Source organism: Pteronotus mesoamericanus, unplaced genomic scaffold (genome assembly GCF_021234165.1).
Source record: "Pteronotus mesoamericanus isolate MK-2021 breed Mesoamerican mustached bat unplaced genomic scaffold, CSHL_Meso_final contig_1018, whole genome shotgun sequence".
Lineage (NCBI taxonomy): Eukaryota > Metazoa > Chordata > Mammalia > Chiroptera > Mormoopidae > Pteronotus > Pteronotus mesoamericanus.
Genome location: NW_026555002.1, coordinates 4,625,062 through 4,643,752, shown reverse-complemented (window position 1 = coordinate 4,643,752; position 18,691 = coordinate 4,625,062). Strand labels below are relative to the sequence as shown.

Below are 18,691 nucleotides of genomic sequence, written 5' to 3'. Positions count from 1 at the left end.
CTTGGGTGGGGGTGGGGAATGAGGACACCAGTTTAGGAGGTTGAGAGGCAAAAACTCAGCTCTCCTGACAGCGGAGGGCCTGCTGCTTGGGTAAGACAAACCCCGCGTCTGACTGGCCCCACAGAGGCCTCACTGCCAGCCACACCTTCTTTGAGATGCTCACCTCAACGTAGAAGCTTCCCAGGCTCTTTCCTTCCCGACTGTTCCTCAGGTTCCTCAGCTCCTCCTCGTGGGACATGTCTGTCTCTGCCTCCTAGTTGAGTGCATTTCTCTCTACGGTTCTGTCCTAACCCTCTTCTCACTCTGCTGTCCCTGGAGACCCTTGTTTAGTCCCTTGGCGTCAGCTACCAGCTCTCTCTCCTGAGCCACACACCCTCCCAGACACAAGAAGCGCAGTCTCACCCATTTATTGAGCACCTTCTGAGCACCTCCTGCTCAGAAGTCTGAGCAGAAGAATTTTTATTGTGCACATAGAAGGAAGTGTTTGGGAAGATTAGCTGAAACTATTCCATTGAAAAGTAGTTCCCCCCAAAAAACAAAAATGTTAACAGTTACTCTCTCCAATGCTTTAGGGAATGGAAGACATCCTTCGCTGCTTCATCAAAGAAGGCAACGCTGAAATGATCCGCCAGATTGAATTCATCATCAAGCAGCTTAATTCAGGTCCGTCTAATGCAAGAATCTATGATCTAGATTTTGAATCTTTCACATAGGCCAGGAAGATGCGTGGGCTGTCATAGAGAGCTTGTCATATCTTGGAGTTTATTCAAGAGCCCAGGTGAACCTAGAAACAAAATTTCAACCCGGTAATATAGGCCACATTGTCCCCAAATCAGCAATCACTTATCACAGTGTGGGCTTATAGTCAGTAAAAAGAATTCAAAAGAAATTACAGAAACACTTCTGTAACCATAAGCCCTCTGTGGCTCTGCCGCTCCTGATCCTTCCCCCACCTCCAAAGAGTGCTTCTGGAGTCCTAGGGTAGATGATGAAGGCAGATGCCCATCTTTCTAGCACCACTGTAGAAAATGTCTTCCTTCTTCCACACTCATTCATTCACTCCAGAAAAATTTATGTTGCCACTGATAGCATGGGAGGGTGTGATCTCTCTATCCAGCTTCTGCCATTACTGTGACAGCCCACATCCCATAATAAGCAGAACAGGCCTGTGAGGGAAGTCTTGGATGGGACCAGGGTGGTGAGGAAACTCTCAGCTCTTCCTGTGACTCCTGCCACCTTCATCCTGGCTCGTACGTGTGCCAGAGGCACCTGGCACTCCAGCGTCCACGGCCAAGCGTGCCACCCACGTCTCCCTACGTGTCTGTCCTCGACACCCAACTGTCCACAGCACTGAGAGTGCACAGATCCTTTTCAGCACATGCACAAGGTTTAAAAAATTGAATCTCTTGATCTCTACTCTGATCCCTAGTCAGCAGCTTGACCAAAGCCAAGCAAAAGGGCAATGCCACGCCCGTCCCTCGAGGAAGCCCACAGGTGGCTCTTCCGGCTCATGGTTCACAGCCTGGCAGTCCCACACCCCAGTTAAATCAAAACCTCTGGGGGGCCCCGGGTGTGAAGGGTGTTGAAAGCTTCCAGGCGACTCCAGTGTGCAGCCAAGGTGGCGGACCCCTGCTCGGACGGATGCAGAAGTGGGGAGGCGGGTTGAGGACCTGATGGGGCCCCGGACCAGCAGCAGGCAGCTGGGACAGAGTGGGGGCTTGCGCGCTCGGCTCCCTTTGGGCTGGGGGCCCATTTCCATCTGAACCTCCATCCTCTGGTCTTTGTGGAGCAAGTAGGATCCACCCCAAATTCAGGCAGACATGGGATAGAACTTTATTTTCTACAGCAACCTCGATTCTGATTTTGAACACCCATTCTTCTGGGATGCGGGGGCATCTTTAAAAAAATAAAGTGAAAGGAAACCTTCCCCGCAGCCCTGGCTGAGGTTGCCCCTAACCTCCTCTGGGTGGGCAGGCCCCAGTGGGAGGGTGGCGAAATGCTGGGGCAAGTTGTTCCCTATCTTCTCCGTGGCCACCAGCTGTGCTGGGACCTCCTGCCCCAGCCAGGGTCCCCATGCAGCCGCGCAGCATGTCTGCGCTGGGATTTTCCCTCAAGGTGGACTCTGTTTCCATCTATCATTTATCAAGACTCACCACCTCCATTTCCTGGTCAGTCTTCCTACTTCCTGACTAAAAAACATCTCTTTCTCTTACATAAAACTGGCCGTTGGACCAACATGCCAAAGAATGTGAGGAGGGAGGGGTCAGTTTACATTTCTGTAGGGGATGTGCTTTGGCAAGAAGTTATCTGGGCAGAGCTAAAGCTGTATGACCTTGTGTATCCAGGCAAGGCTTGGGAGGTACCTGCTTAACTCTGTGAGTTCCAGTTGAAATAAAGACTATCTGAAGTATTTTTTATCTCAAGCACCTGGGTTATTCCATGCCCATAGGACAATGGCAAAACCCAGTGGTGATTACCCAGGAGTCCGCTGCTTTGAAACAAAATTAGAAAGTCCTTGACCCTTTGGAGGGAGGTGCAGACACAGACACACAAATAGCCCAGCCCGGGTGGCTGTGGCGTCACGTCGGAGTGAGCTGACCAGCCCCGGGATGGAATCTGGAGAGTGTCCAGCCCAGGCTACGCCCTCCAGTGCGCGTTAGCAGCAGGGCGGGAGCGAGGGGTAGTTTCTAGTTCAAGATCCTTGAAGTGGCATTGCCGCCACCTGCATTTAAAGTTGGGCTTTCTTGCTTTGTTTTAGTATGTTTTTCCCATAGAGTGTTAAGGTCTTTGGGTACAGAAGTCCTGGGGTATCTTAGGAACCTAGCCCACAGGTGGGGGCGGACTGCTCTGGTGAAGCCTAAGTTGGATAATCCCAGCCCTCAGGTAGGGGACCTGCAGACACTGGCCAGTCACTGAAGAAAGGACAGGAAGGCCTGACAGGTCACTGGGCCGGAACAAGGCGGAGCTGGCCTCACTGCTGGGCCCTCAGGAAAGGAAGGAGACCGGCAGCTCCAGCACCAGCTCTGTTAGTTGTTTGGGTGAGGGCGCCTTGTGGGGAGCCACGGCTCCCGGAAGCCCAGATGGGTGGGGCCAAGGTTTGCATGGTACCTCCGTTTACAGGCCTGCATCTTTGCAGGGACAGGAGCCTGTAGGCTGGCCTAACGAAATGTCTGAGTCTTTAAAATAAAATGTATTTTCATATTTGAAAAAGAAAGGTTTATCACCGATAAATAGAAAGTGCAGCATTTCCATTTCAAAAGCCACTCACTAGCAAGCCCTTCACTGAAGGCAGAATGGAGGCAAGGGCCTTAGGTAATTAAGCATCACAGTAACATCCTCCTGTGCACAAGTGGCTTTCTGGACTGAACAGGTTCCATGACAATGACAGGACCCAAGGTAGGCGTGGAGGCATGCAAGCTCCAGCTGCTACTTGTGCATTCTAGTAAAAATGGAGAGGCAGATTCAGAGTTGCTTAGGATGATTTCAAACCGTGGCTGAAATGGTACCAGGAATGCGATTGCTTCGATGGAACCTGCTGGTCATTATGGTGTTTACACATCTCTGTAGAGGCCCAAGGGCGTTGTGGACCAAGGCTTCTAACTCTGTTCACGGCTACTCATTGATCTCTTTCTTTATAGAAGAGCTCCCGGACGGTGTTCTTGAATCTGATGATGACGAAGATGAAGATGATGAAGTAAGTTGGGGGCTGTTGCCAGCATGTAGGAAACTTGTGTCAGACTCTTCTGAGTGCCTTGAAAAGTCAGTCCAGAAATGGGAACTTTCCTCCCCGCTGCATTCCTCAGTTCTGTAGGTCGGCTGCTGTTCCGCTGGGTGCTTCACTCCTGGTCCCGCCAGGGGTGTCGCGCGGCCGCCCCTCTCCGTGCCCACGCCGGCCTTGCACCCTCTCAGCCTCTCGCCGCGTGGCCCCGATCCCTCAGCGGTACAGCCTGGATGCCCTTATCAGTTGGTCGCTAGGCTCCATGAGGGAAGAAGTGAAAGCGTCCAGTGCTCTCTGGGCTCAGTGGTCTCAGGACGCTGCTCCCGCTGCGTTCTGCTCAGGGTACATCCTGGGCTTGTGGGCCAACAGTCAGATCCCACCGACGGGGGGGTTCAGGGCGTGGCCAGGCGGGCGCCATGTCTGAAGCCCCTCGGCCACACAGTGCTGGGGTGGGGTGTCTGTCGCCGGCCCGGGGATGCCGCGCCCCATGGCACCTGGGATCTGTGAGATGTCAGAAGGGAACAGTTCTTCAATAGGAGTCTGTTGCTTTGAAGGGGCCTGAGTCTTCACCTGTCCCTGGACGGGAACAGTGGGCACGAGGTTCCCAGCGAGAATCTGCAGCGTGAGGGATGGGGCTTGGTTCAGAGCTGGCAGAACCAAAGTTGGCCGTCTCTCGATACGGGTTTCCCCAGCTGTTCAAAACCTGCTTGCCTGGTTTTCCAGAACGTCAAAGTTCACAAGTGTTGTGAGTGAGTCTCATGAAACCGTTAGAAAAGGGTGGCTCACGGGCTGAGGGATTTTCAGATGACAGACTCTTTCAGACCTCGAAAAGACATACGGCGTCCTCTCTAGTGCTCCGTGGCTGTAAATGATGTGCGGTCCTTCCATTTCGTGGGGAGTGAATGCTGGAAGCTGTCTTTGTATTGGAGTTGTGGTCTAGCCGTTTAAAAGGTGTGTAAAAGCCAAGTTTCTGTTCCCTGATGTCACCAGCTGGGGCAGACAGTCAACTTCAGAGGCCTCCACCCCCCAGGACAGCTGGGCTGAGATGGGCCTCCCACCTGCCAGTGGCTCTTCCTGGGCTGTAGGTGGCGCCAGTGGGTGTTCCTGCTCCCTGGGCCAGTGGGGTAGGTGCTGTTCTGGACCTCAGCAGGGCAGCCGAGCCAGCACCTCCTCCAGGCCCCTTCCTCCACAAAGAGGGGTCAGAGAGCGGAGAGCAGCCTTGGGTCACCAGAGAGTTAATGATGAACAGACTTTTTCTAGAAGCAGGAAGATAGTCAATATTTTCGGCTCTGCAGGCCACAGGGCCTCTGTTTCAGCCACTCAAAGGCCATTCTAATGCAAGATGGCCATCGGCAGTACATATATGGATGAATGTGGCCGTGTTCACATCAAACTTGATTTGTGGACTGTAAAATTTGAATTCTGTATGATTTTTATATGTCCCTAATTTTTTCTCCAACATTCAAAAGTGTGAAAGTTATTCTGAGCTTGCTGGTCTTCCACAAACAGGCCTCGTGGTCCTGTGGCCAGGCCAGGGCCTGGCCCAGAGCGGGTCTTCCGAGGGCCCTCTGTCACCGCGTGAGGGCTCTTCACTCGTGTAAGAAGGTTTCACAGCACGAGTCCAGGTGACTACGAGGACGCACGTATTACTGCTGGGGACAGGGACACGAGGAAGCGCTCAGCACGGAAGCAGCAGCAGGAGAGCTTCGGCAGGACCGCCTTAGCTCACTGGGAAGTCAGAGAAAAGGGGGCCGTGGAGACAGGTTCAGGGGATCAGCCTGGGACGCGCTGCCAGCTGCCGGCTGCCTGTCCTGGAGTCGAGGAGACGTGAGCCTGTGAAGAAAGAAGCGGGGGCGGGGGGCGGGGGGGGGTGAGGGAGGAAGAGACCGCAGAGGGGACCTGGGTTCTTTGTCCTGAGGCTCTTCTCTCTCTCCTGCCAGGGGACCCTCGGGAGGCCTCAGGGGAGGCTTTCAGCAGGCTGTTCATCAGTTCTCCGCCTGCGTCCCTTCAGGGTCCTGGCCTCCTCTGACTGGTCGGTGGCAGGGCGGGGGGTCTTTAGTCGTTGCAGTTGGTTCTGGCGCCCACCTAGTTCTGCTTTTCTCGGCCTGGAGCTGAAACTCCACTGAGGCCTGGGTGTTGTCTCCAGGGAGGAAAGGTTACCCTCCCTGGTGCTTACTCTCCCAGTTTTGTCCCTGCCAGGCCCTGGGGCCTGGTGACCCCCTGCGCCTGGCCGTCAGTTGCGCTGCCCTTGTGTCCAGCTCTCTGTCTCAGTTTCCCTATTTCACTTGCCAAGGAACTTTCCCAGCTTCTTACTGTCCTGTCTCAGCCTGTGCCCAGCTTCTACCAGCCTGTGGCGCGGGGCCCACTCCCTGCCTCAGTTGGCCTCCTCGGGGCTGTAATAAGGCTCCCCCTCTGTGGCAGGCCCTTCCGCTCTGTTTTAAATTATATTTTGAGCTAATATTTATTTAATTTCAATAACTTTTTGTCACTGTGTCCAAAAGTTCCGCTTAAGATCTATTTTTTCCCTTTCTATGTTACCTCTTTGGGGCTTGTTTTGTTTTGTTGCTCTTAACTCTTTTATTTTTGCATTACAAGGGAAAATTCATTTGGTTCAGCTGTTCTGGTTAATGAGGGAAATTCACCTTTTGGAAGTTTCCCTATGGAAGCAACTATAGCCTATAAATGGAGGAATGAAACTGGAAAAGCCGGCGTTGGGGCTGCCCATCACCTACCAGCCCCAATAAGCGGAGACAGGGATTGGATCTTTGCGGACGCTTTACTCAGACGGCCCAGTCGGCGGGTTTGTGCCCGTACAGGCCGCACTGCGTGTCCTCGCGAGCCAGCCTTTTTACAAACGAGAACAAAGTGTGGTGAGGGATTTGCAATTCAGGGAAAATGAGGTTTTAAAAAACCCCATAGGGTTCTGGCCCTGGGCGGTCGCCCCGCCTGGGACCACAAAGCCCCAGGCAGCTCCGACATCTTTAGCTGCCTTAGCTTTACCCCAGGGGGCTGTCTGTCCCTCCCTGGAGCTCACTGGCTGGACATCACCTTGATTGCTTACGGTCTCGGTCTCTCGGTCTCTCGAGCAGCACAAAGATCAGTCAGTCACTGTGATTTCCCGGGTCAGGGTGGGCCGTGTCTGCGGCTCCCGAAGCAGCAGCTTTTCCACAGGCATTTGCTGCTTAGGCTTATCAGTTTCCTGAAATGGAGATTTTCCAACTTTTGAGTCCCCCTTCAGGAATATGGAGATCTTTTAATTTTCTGGATTTTTTGCAGCTCTAGAGAATTTTATTTCAAGAGGGTAGTGTTTGAAAATACTTGTGGTAACTAGAGTTTTCAGAAGGTTCCTGGAAGGGGTTTAGTTGGGAAATTGTAAGGAGTCGTTTGGGTCCTCTAACTGGACTCTCTGTGATGAACACAGTGACCATCTGTGATGACCTGATGAGCAGGTCAGCAGATCCTAGACTCTCCCTCCCTCGCCATCCTGACCCTGCGCCGCCGAGCATTGGCCAGGGTCGCCTGCTCTATTGTACTCAGCTTTCACCGAGAGTAGGTGCTGCTTTTAAAGTTGCCTTTTAAAATTAGGGAAGGATGGAGCGTGGGAGAGAAAGATGCTTAGACCAAAGGAAAACATCCGAAATCCATTTGAACAAGTGGCCCTGTTGTTCAAATGTGGCTGTCAACCTCCCCGGGTGACAATTTGAAAGGAGACGGCACAGTGATTTTCAGAGCCTCACAGTCATCCTTCATCTTGCTCAGCAATAAAAAAATTTTTTTTAATTTAATATTTAGACCCAAAACCCGGATAGCAGAGCCATCGTTTTCGGTTGGTGCTTTGCGCCTCCCAAGGTCCAGTGGCCCTGTGGGGGAGGGGCCGGACCCTGGGGGGCGCGGCGACATGCCCCCTTCACCTCACACGGAGCTGGCATCTGTGCACTTATGGTCTCGGCCACAGGTCCTGCTCCACTGGACACTCTCTAATTTATAAATATGGAACAACTTGTTCTGATTGTGCTTACTTAGTTACGACTAAGTATACATACTTTCATGTGCCAGAATTAAAAAATTTAAAGCTGGAGCTAGAAATGTTTTTTCTGCCTTGTAGGCTGTCCAGGATATAATGTCAAATGGAAAAAGGCAATTGCAAAGTAATGTGCCCAGTATGCGTCTACTTCAGAAAAAATAAACATATAAACACACATCCTTATGAATTACATGTGTGCTTATAAATCCGCGTAGGTGTGGAAGTTACGCCCTCTTTGCTGACACTGGAAACTGTGTACGTAAGGTGGTAGGGAGGAGGAAGTGTGGGTGAGAGGTGAAGCAACGCCTGCCAACTTGGCGCAGATGCGACGGGAGGTGAGAAGTGGCAAGGGCACAAGGGGTGAGTGGACAGAGGTCCGTTGCTGGGCACCGTTGTAGCCTAATGGGGCCAGAGCCAAACAGAGCGGTTGGGAGAGCACTTAGGACGGGAGGGAACGGAGCTAATACGTAAGTGCCGCTCTTTCCACAAATCTGGCTGCGTGGAAGTCAGTCACATGAGAGGAGGGGGATGGTAGCTGGGGGGAGCATTTTTGTCTGGTTTTGAGAGAGACCTAAGCATGTTAAAATGCCGATGGGACGGACCCAGGCCCTGGCCACGTGGCTTAGTTGGTCGGAGCATCATCCCTACACCGAAAGGTTGGGGGTTCTGTCCCCAGTCAGGGCACATATGTGGGTTGCGGGTTCTGCCACCAGTTGGGGTGCGTACAGGAGGCAACCAACCCACGTTCCTCTTATATCGATGTACCTGTCTCTCCCCCCTCCGCCCTCTAAAATGAATACGCATATCCTCAGTGAGGATTTTTTAAAAATTCTAGCTTTAAAAAGAAATGCTGATGGGAAGGATCTAGTCGAGAGCAAGGGCCTGACCATTCGAGGCAGGAGGGGAGACAGAGGCTGGCGTCAGGGTGGGGTTTTATTATTTTCTAAATTGCTTCCTGTACTCTCTTGGCCCTCAAGCTCCAAACTCATTTGGACCTCCAGAGAAGGAAAACCATCACTAGATAGGCTTGCACAGGACACACAAGAGGATGGACTAAACGCAACTACAACCTGAAGGTTCAGGGCCAACTCATCTAGTGCTTTGAAGAAATGGATTATTTAATACAATTTATGTTTATATTAACTTGTGTAACACGTTCCCAAAGGAGCCCTGGTTCCAACGTCCTTGACTCAAATGACTCGTGTCTCTTTATTGCGGTTAAGTCGAGCTCCCTTGTGCCAGCCTGTGAGTGGCTTTCTACGTGGAGGTGAAAGCCCTTCCTGTGCTATTCCGGACACTGATTTTAAGACAAATATTCTCCCCTCTTAACAAAATAGGTTTAAATGCCAGGTGAAATCAGCCATGGACTTTTGCTTGCTGGTTGCCATCAAATGACAGTCATGTGCTCAGCAGCTTCCTTCTCGGCCGACTTCTCGTGTCTGAGTCATTCATGTATTTACTCAGCAAATATGTTAGGGCCTTGGAATAACATTATTCTAGTAAAAGATGAGGAAGGGATGCAAAAGAAATCTAAGAGTATCAGTGGTTTTAAAATAAACTCTAATTGGTCTTAAAATTTTACTTCATCTTAACTGGCGTATAATACTCTTCAAATGTGTTCTGTTGCCTAAGACACAGTAAGGTCAATTATTGACATCTATAAAACTGAGGGAAAGATAGCATCCCTCATATTTCTGGTTCTTCTTTGTAATTTCATCCTTGGAATACATTCCTCTCTTCCCTGAGCCAGAGAACTTTCTGACAAGTCAGGTTTGTGTTTTTCAGCATCTTTTCATATTAATGGTGCAGCTATAGGTTAAGAAAGGAAGTCCTCTGATCTCCTTTTTTTAAACCAGTGACCCATCCTTTAAAAATAAGACAAAGATATTATAAACAAATGTTTCTTTTATTCTTTATTTTGGAATGAATGAGTCTTTTTTTTTAAATAGAGTGTTTAATATTTTACTATTTATTTATTTTTAGAGGGGGGAAGGGAAAGAGTAAGAGGGCGAGAGAAACATCAATGTGTGCTTGCCTCTTGTGCACCCCCCACTGTAGACCTAGGTGGCAACCCAGGCCTGTGCCCTGACTGGGATTCAAACCAGCGACCTTTGGGTTCACAGGCCAGCACTCAATCCACTGAGCCACACCAGCTGGGGCAGAATCCTAAATTTTTAAATACAGTTTTAGATAAATTTTTAAAACTTAGAAGTTTGTTTTTAATTATAAAAATAGTTTGAGGACATGTTACACATGGTTAATATAAACATAAATCGTATTAAATAATCCATTTCTTCAAAGCACTAGATGAGATGTGCTTGCGCCCTTAGATTATAGTTGCATTGAGTCCATTCTCTTACGTGTCCTGTCTAAGCTGATCTAATGATGCAAAATAAAACAACAAGGGTACTTCTAGCCTGTTTCTGCATAGGAAAAAGAAAAACTTCAAGATGTCAAAATACTGATTATTGGGCGATAATGACCATACTAATTATACTAGATATAACAATAGCTGGGAAAAGCGCAGCAGAACTACAGAGCGCACATTTGTCTCGGAGAGTCTAGAAAACACAGGGACACCCACGCATGCATCAAATTGGCTCTCGGAGCCACGTCATCACTTGTCACTTAGCCTCTGAAAAACTTCACTGTGCAGGTAAGAGACAAGGAAAAAGACAAGTCTTATTATATTAAAATAATTATGTATTGTTTTATACTGTAAACTATAATAAATATGTAAATGTATTATGTGATATAGAATGATAATATGTCATTGTGAGCATAGTTTAGACGTCAGAGACCCCCGAATGGGTCTTGAGGCCTCTGAAGGTTCCCCAGGCCACACTTTGAGAACCATTGGTTTACAGGTTTGTTATATACAATGTCTATGCAATTGGGTATTAAAATGTTCTCCTCATTAAATAGGTGTGATGGTTTTTCACCTGTTCCTCGGGGTCAGAAGTTGTCTCCTCAGCCCTTCTGCCCCCATGCCTTGCGCCTGGCCCCATGGCATGTGCACAGCCTCTGAGGAAAGGAAGCTGGGCAGATGCAGGGAGGGGCTGGCCGGTGGCTGGGTCTGCCACTGACCACCCCTCCCCCAAGGTGGCTGCGGTAAACTCAGACCCAGTGACTTCTCATGTAGTTGACTGAGACAGGAAGGCTAGACTTTCTTTTCTCTTAACCATATTTCCTAAAGCATCATTCGTTCCTTTAGAAAAATTCGGTGTCACTAATTTTCAAGGTAAAACTCAATACGATGCTCTCTTTAGATGCATTTACCAGTACGAGGCCCTGGGTGGAAACAGTGTCCAAAGAAAGGCAGCCTCAGGCAGCAGACCTGGATCTGGCTTTGCTGAGGGTGGGCAAGATCAAAGCCTCGGCACAACATGCTGTAAGCCCTTGGTGAACGAGAGCACCCATTATATCGTCACAGTGCCCGCATCCACGTCCGCAACAGGCTGACACTGTCCTCGGCCTCGGCCCCGTGCCTGGCTGGGAAGAACCACATTAAGCACCCATGTTTCTCCACCGGGCATCCCATGGTGCTCTGGCTCTGGGAAGTGGGGTGGCCGGAGAGGAGCCTCAGGTATAGCTGCAGCCGCAGGTGGTCTACAGTGGGATCTATTAATAGGAAATTTGAGGTCCAGTAAGGCTAACAGATCAGAAGACAATAGCCTTTGAAAAGATACTTTGTTACAGCTCCCCAGAGGTGGGGTATGCCGTGTCCTGGGGGGGTGGGGGCGGTGCCAGGGTCCCAGGGAGGCGGAGAGGGAAGGGAAGGGTGGCTTCTGTGGGAGGGGATGGGGCGAGGCGCGGGGCCGGTGCGCACGCGAGTGAGTCCAGCAGGCTCTGGGCGGACGGCGGCCCCGGCCGCCTGGTGCCCGGTCCTGGGCTGATCAGGGCAGGTGGGTATGGCCCTGGAACGAGGGTCCATCCATCCAGTTGGGGGGTGTGGGCTCTGGATTGCTTGGTTTGCATTTGAAACGTCTGCTCCCAAGTGAGTTGTTGACTCCCTGGGAACTGGTCTCAGAGGTCGAAGTGTCAGAACAGGGCAAAGGAAGCCGGGGTAACCTGCGGGCTCGCAGAGGCGGCCCTGCCGAGCTTCCCGGCCTCCCCTCCCTCTTCTCCCTGAACAGGACTCTGCGAGCAGGAAGGAGCGCAGAGGCCTCGCGTGGCCTCACCTTCCCTGTGGTTCTTCCTACTTCCTTCCCCCCACTATTGCTGCTGCTGGGTTCCCCGTCGGGGACAGTTACTGCATCCTCATATGTGGCCGTAAGATTCGCACTGAGCCCCTTCATATTCACCCCAGCTGAGAAAGGCCAAAGCCTTTCCGAAGGAACTTTTATTTAAAAACTTAGCCAGTAAGAGAACGTTAGAGTTTTCCAGTTCCAGCTCTCAGCAGCAGAGGAGGTGGCCACCCCGCTGAGGAAGCCCAGGGCCAGGGTGCGGGCGACACCAGCCAAGGAGGGCTCACTCTGGCCTCAGCGGGGGGCACGCAGCGTGGGGAGTGGGGGGCGGGGGACAGGCCCGCTCGGAGACCTGTGGCCAGACTGAAGAAAATGGAGAAGCACCGAGCATTTGAGCCCGGGAAGGGTGTTAACAGAGCTCTGCCTCAGGGAAATTCATCTTGGGCCAGTGTTAACTTAGCTTAAGATCCAGAAAGGTCAGAAACACTTAGCAGTGCTTCCTGCATGCCGGTCGGCCAAGAGCTTTCCAAGCTTCCTTCCAGGTATTCCTCACACCTCCTCCGTCCAGGGGGTTCTATCATTTGCCCTATTTTATGGCGGAGAAACCAGCATTGAGAGAGGTTCAGAAGCTCGTTCCTGGGGCCCTAAGTGGTGGAACCGAGATTCAAGCCCCGGGAAGGTGTGCGGGCCTGTGTGCCTGCCCTGCCTTCTGCTGCCTGCTCCGTGGGGGGCGCTGTTAGGCTTGGCCAGAGGCAGGGGGATGTTCTGCAGAGGCTCCCTGAGGGAAGAACTGGCAGAAATGGGTGACTGCAGGGCATGTCCTTAGGCTGGAACCGAAGGCTGGAACCTTGGGCCCCAGAGAGCTGGGAGGGTGGCGAGGCCTTGGGGTGGGGGGCATGATGGGCCAGGGTGAGACTGGATTCTGTGTGGAAGGCACACACCCGTGTCTGGCGGGGACAGACGGTGGTGGGACCTGGAATCAGCCCGTTTCTCACCAGGCCCCCTCTGGTGCCCTCGCCACTGCGGGGCACTTGGGCCAGGACCTCTTTTCTCCTTGGCCGCCGTCACACTGAACCTGTGGGGCGGCCGGCCCACCTGATACTGCTTCAGATGCACGTCCGAAGAGCCACCAGCCGGCCTGCCAGGGTTGGTGTGCTTGGCGAGGTGCCGGCACACTTTTAATTCCATTACCTAATTGGCAAAGAGCCGTCTGTCTGATGTCTGCCTTGCCTGCTGGGCCTTTCCATTATTTAACCAAGTCCAAAAAAAAAAAAAAGAACAGTGTTCCCAATTAAAACTTTTGCTTTCTTCTGGTTCTAAATTTGTTTATTTCTATAACGTGGCCCCTGTGCTCTCAAGCCTTGGATGGGATGAACCAGCCAACAGGCTGACTCATGGCGCTGCCCTCATTTCCACTGTGGTTTCTATGGGAATAGACGTCCGACGGCTCAAAACAAGGTGAGGGCTCGGAGACACCTGATGATTCCCAGGCATTTACACACCTTATTTGTCCAACATGTTTCCATGGGAACAGGTGCACAAACGGTTGACCAGTGCTCTACAGTAAACTATTTCTTATCTAAATTTTTACAAATACCAAAGCAGCGCATGGCTTTTTCCTATGATCCCAGATTTCTGGGATAGTAGTACTTTTTTGTAATGAGACATGTATATTTCTCATTTTGACCTATTTGATAAATCCTTATACTTAAGTGCATTCTACCTGATTTCATTTTAAAATTTTTATGAATAAACTTGTTTCTACTTACCCAATCAAATCATTCACTTGCCATTCAAAGATGAAACACATAGTGTTTTAGGTCTGGGAATGCAACTTGGGAAAAAATAGCATGTGACGTGTCATCCCTTCCAACCTCAGAATCCAAGGCCTCGGTGTCCCAGGTAGTAAGTAGGACTTTGCCTGCATCACTGTGACTTGGTTGTGGGGACTCAGGATCTGTGTGACTCAGGGCATGTTTTAGTTGGCATCTAAATTCTGTGTGCCACATATGAAACATAAAATACTGAATGTGTGTGCTATATAAAACACAGAAATAGAAGCAATTTTCTGTTAATAGTGAACAAAATGAGCAATGTAGCATATTCAATTTTGCAGAATGACAGAAACTGCAAGAGGGGCATTCGTTAAGCAGTTGTGAGTCACGGCATGTTACCCTTGGGCTATGCTGTGCTGCTGAGAGTCACACAGACATGAGTCAGACCTTTGAAGGGAAAAGCAGGGTGAGTTCCTCTGAAATAGAAAAACCCAGAAGCAGAGTAAAAGTTAACATTGCCCTGTGGTGGGCACACTGCAGAGAATTAGTTATGTAACTTATTTAGTAGCTGCTCGTGTGCTACCTTTTGGCATTTATTTTGATATTGCATGATTGATTCATCTTTTTTTTCTTAGTTGCTATTTATTCACACTGCCTTTTATTCTCCACTAGTGAACTCAAAGTGCTACCAGGACAGGGACAGTGTCCGCTTTGTTCTCCAGGGCTCCCCGCTGCTTGGCGTGGCTGTGGCACACATTGGCTGTTGACAGGAATTCACGGAGTAAAGGCGCACAGCAGACTGTTGGGCGGAGCCCTGGTAGAGTCCCCCCAGGGAGGACTTCTCCCTGCAGAGAACTCCCCAGCAGAAGGTGAGCAGGCAGGTTCACGTGACCCCAGCCCCGGAGGCTTTGCACACAGTGCACACATCTGTATAGCCACCATTCTGGTCATTAGAAGCCCCCTCGAGTCTTCACCCTGCTTTTCAAGCTTGTAGCAATGGAATCACACAGGTTGATATACTCTGAGTACAGCTCAGTTGCTGCGTGTTGGTGAGTGTACCACTTAGCCTTTGCTAACCAGTACAAACCGTGCCAGATCTTGGTGGCTTCAAAGAGCAAGTCTTTTCCTCCTGATTCTGCGGGTCTGCTGGGCAGATGCCTCCGCTGGTTCCATCCCACCCCACTCCCCTGGCTGCCTCTGGCTGGGGGTCAGCAGGGTAGGAAGGTCCGCAGTGGCCTCCCTCGTGGCCTGGCAGCTGGGCCTCTCCCCTCCAGTGGGTTTGCGGGGCATCTTTCTAGGACCATCCTCACCAAGAGGGTGGAGGCCCCGGAACTCTCATGGCCTCGCTTCTGTCACATCCTACTGGTCAAGGTCCCCGCCAGCCCAGACTAAAGAGATAAGGAAATAACTCCACCCCTGCGTGGGAGGCTGGTGCGCTCTGCAGAGGGGTGTGTGGGAGGGCGCTGTGGCTCTTCTTCCACCACAGGGAGGTTCAGTACAGAACCAGCCATTTTAGGGCAACCTTTGCATACATGGCAAACATTTTGTGGTTTCAAAAAAAACCTGAGAAGTTGTTTACAATTGAAGTGAGAGTTTTAGCAATCCAAATTGACATTTGTTTCCACCTAAATTTTAACCAAGTGGGAGAAGCCAACTGCTTATTTCAGTCTGAATCTCACCCTAAACTAGTCTTACTGGTGTCTATCCTCAGTCCTCAATTTCAGAAACTTCATTTTCTTCTAACATCCAGACAGTAGTGTTGAAAGGAGTAAGTGAAATAATCAGCATAAAACCTGAGCAGGGAGCCTGGCGTATAAACGCTGTGTTCAGACAGCAGTAGCTTTTCTGTTTCCTCCTGCTGCACTGAAGTCGATTGAGCTCTGGGAACCTTACAAAAACCGATGTAGCGAAAACTCAGCTATTTAACAAACATTTATTAAGCACCCATTGTATGCCAGGGACTACTCTAGGTCCTTACTTATTTTTCTATTTGTTCTACCGGTTACTGAAAGAGGGGTGCAGAACTCTCCGATTGTACTTGGAGCTTTGCCTGAAGGGGGGCAGTCCGACCCCTTCTCCCTCTGGGGCTGGGGGACAAGTCTACTCCAGGACCCCGGGGGCGGGGGAGTTGACACCGAGCCCGGGGCGCCGTCTGGGTCCCTGAGAGCTGTCTCCTTGGCAGGCCAGCTCATTGCCGCTCACGGGGTGTTGGGTCAGATTCTCCTCTGGCGTCATGTGTGCATTTGACCAAGTGCGCTGTGTCCTGCTTCCAAGTCCAAGGTGACAGGGAACAGACAGGGCCAAGCACAGAAGCCTCCTTGTCCCCATGTCATCAGGCAACAGCAATGGCACAGGCTCCGTGCACGTCGCAGTGAGTTTTAACATCACCGGTGCGACCCAGAGGCGGGCTGGGTGGATGGGGACGGAAGTCTGCTGGGGCAGGGCCCCGTGTGCTGCCGGCCGGAGCTGGAGGTGGAGCTGGGGCAGGCGGGCGCTCCAGGCGGGGCTGGGGTGGCAGCAGGAAGGAGCGACAGGGGAAGCTCTCCGTGGGTCGGAGACGGGGAGGGAGGGAGGCTGTTGCTGGACAGACTTCCGGTACAGCTGGCCCATGAGGTTTCCCTGAAAAACCAAATTCGGATTCCCACTCCCCGACCCCATTACTCCCCTCAGTCCCGAGGAACTTGAGAAACTCTGACAAATTCTTACTTTTCAAATCCGCTTCATCCGGATTCTATCAGGGCTTTGAGGTTCGTCTAAACGTTATTTCAGAACATACGTGGTTCATTGGATATAGTTTCTCCTTTGGACATTCTTGCCGGCGTGTAAGAAAATACCTTCCTTGTGCCAAGGTGCGTTTGCCGTTCTGGGCTGGTAGTTTCTTGTTCGCCTGCCCGACCTCTACTCACTCAGGGTTGGGGGGCACACTTAGTCCCGGAGTCCATTTTCCCCTTAGCCCCTCGTTAGTCAGCTGAGCTCACTTGGATGACCCCTGGTTAGAAGCAGCGTATGGTGGCCGCACACTGGTATGGCGTTGGCCTTCTCCCTCTGTCCCACAAAAGCTTCCCCTGCTGTTCACTTCCAGTCCTGCTGAGCCTGCAAGTCTCCTCTGATTACGTATTTTAATACGCTTGGCTTTTCACAGAGCGACTTTGCCATTGCTGCCATGTATCTTGCTGCTTTCGCTTAGACTTCAGAAACGGTTTAAGCCAGCAAATTGAGCAGCTAAAGCAATGGGTTAGAGTAGAAGAAGTCAAGAAGTAAAGGTCTGGGAGTTTCTCTGGTCTCCGTCACATGGGCATTCACTGAGCTGGGCCACTCGTTAGAGCGGCCACCATTACCCCGATGGGCTTTGCGAATGGGGAAGTCGCTGTCTAGGACAACCTCTGAGCATCACGGTGTGTCCCCAGGGATCCTGGGCCCGCTCCGGCCCCGCCCTGGGCACACGCTCCCAGGGAGGCGCAGCACGGGAAGGGCCCACTCCGCCAGGGGAAGCCCGCCGAGCACACTGCCTGCCCAGTCACCTCGGCCCACCTGTCCTCTCCCACGTGGAGCGTTTCTCCCTTATTGTCACAAAGAGTGAGATTTACCATTCAGTGTTCTAAGGGGTCTCAAATTTAAACCGTCGGTAGCAGCCTTATAATTATTTCAAGCGGAGAACACACTCGATACTTTCGCTTGTCACATGGAAAACCCCCTGAACCCATTCCGCTCTCTGCATCATATCTGTAAGAATCTGAGTTTTCAAACGCATTTAATGGTTAACCTTAGTTTTTTTTCTCAGGCCAATGGCTTAGAATCTGGTTTGTCTGGAGTATTATGTATCTAAGGCCTCCAGTTAAGAATCTTGTAGCGTCATAAGATCACTGAGCGGCTGCGGGGAAGCCTCGTATTAGAACACCTAAATTCATCTCACCTCAAGTGCCTTTTCTGTGAGGCATTCTTAGTTTCTTGGAGGAATCGGCTACCCCGGAGGCCGGGCCGCCGTAACCCGACGCGTCCTGCTGACGCACCCACTGACCCGGTCGTGTTAGTCCAGTGCCTTCCCACAATGGTGCTTAAACCCCGCCCCAATGAGACATTTATTCTCGAGGCATTTCCTTATTCATCACCTCCTTCTTTCCCAAAGGAGACTTCAAACTGTGTTTTGTTTGGAATTCACAGGCAGCTGAGGGCGGGGCAGTAGTTAGGGTGGCTGGTGTCGTTTTCACAGGGGCCCCTGGCCCGGGGCCTCACCATCCGAGTGAGGCGAAAAAGTCCTGGCCACTTATACCGGGGAAGCGAAAGGAAAGCGGTTGCCTCATGACAGCTAGAAAGCCCGAGTTGTAGTTGCCACTGAATGCGCCCTAGGCTTCCTGTCGCAGAGAGTCCTCCTAGCACTCAGATGCTCTGATCCCTCGGCCAGAGGGCCTGCCCTCCGCAGGCATGTGCCTGGTAGGCCCTGTCCCGCACGGCCACCGCACCTCGCGGTTTCCTCCACCCTCCCCTCTGCAGAGAGGTTCCTGAGCATCACTGGGAACGGAGTGAATAGCCCTGAATTAAACTCTCGCTTCTCTTTGTTAAATTGCCCTTTCCAGCCCAACTGGCTCGCTGAGCTCACAGTTACTCTTGATGTCTCAGGAGCCCTGACGATGCCTCTCCATTTCTTTTCCACTGATATTAGTGTTTCTTAGAAAAACGGTGACAGTGACTTGTTTGTATCTCTGCTTAAATGGCTTTTCAACATCAGAGAACTGAAGGAATCCCCTCTGTCAGTAAGTCGAGATTGTAAAGGAGGCAGCAAGATGGTCTCATTTGCTGGATGGAGAAACCGAGGCACTGACAAGCGTCATGGCCTTCCAGGTTACAGCCTCTAACCTTTCTTAACCAAGGACTGTCCATCAAAGGGTGCGCCTCATGCTCATGCTCTTAGGTCCCTGCGTGTAACAGCAGCACAGCGTTCTCAGAAGCAGCAGGAGTGCTTGCCTGTGCTTCACCAGCAGAGAAACTG

The 18,691-nt window shown here is 51.4% G+C and overlaps 1 protein-coding gene across 1 annotated transcript in view; it reads left to right on the top strand.

The window, feature by feature from the left end:
• Nucleotides 1–18,691, top strand: part of ARMC9 (armadillo repeat containing 9) — a 75,716-nt gene that overhangs the window by 48,040 nt on the left and 8,985 nt on the right. Inside the window, exons 18-19 of the mRNA XM_054570665.1 lie at nt 573–663; nt 3,639–3,694. Coding sequence (XP_054426640.1) covers nt 573–663; nt 3,639–3,694 — 147 coding nt within the window. The remainder of the gene's footprint in view (nt 1–572; nt 664–3,638; nt 3,695–18,691) is intronic.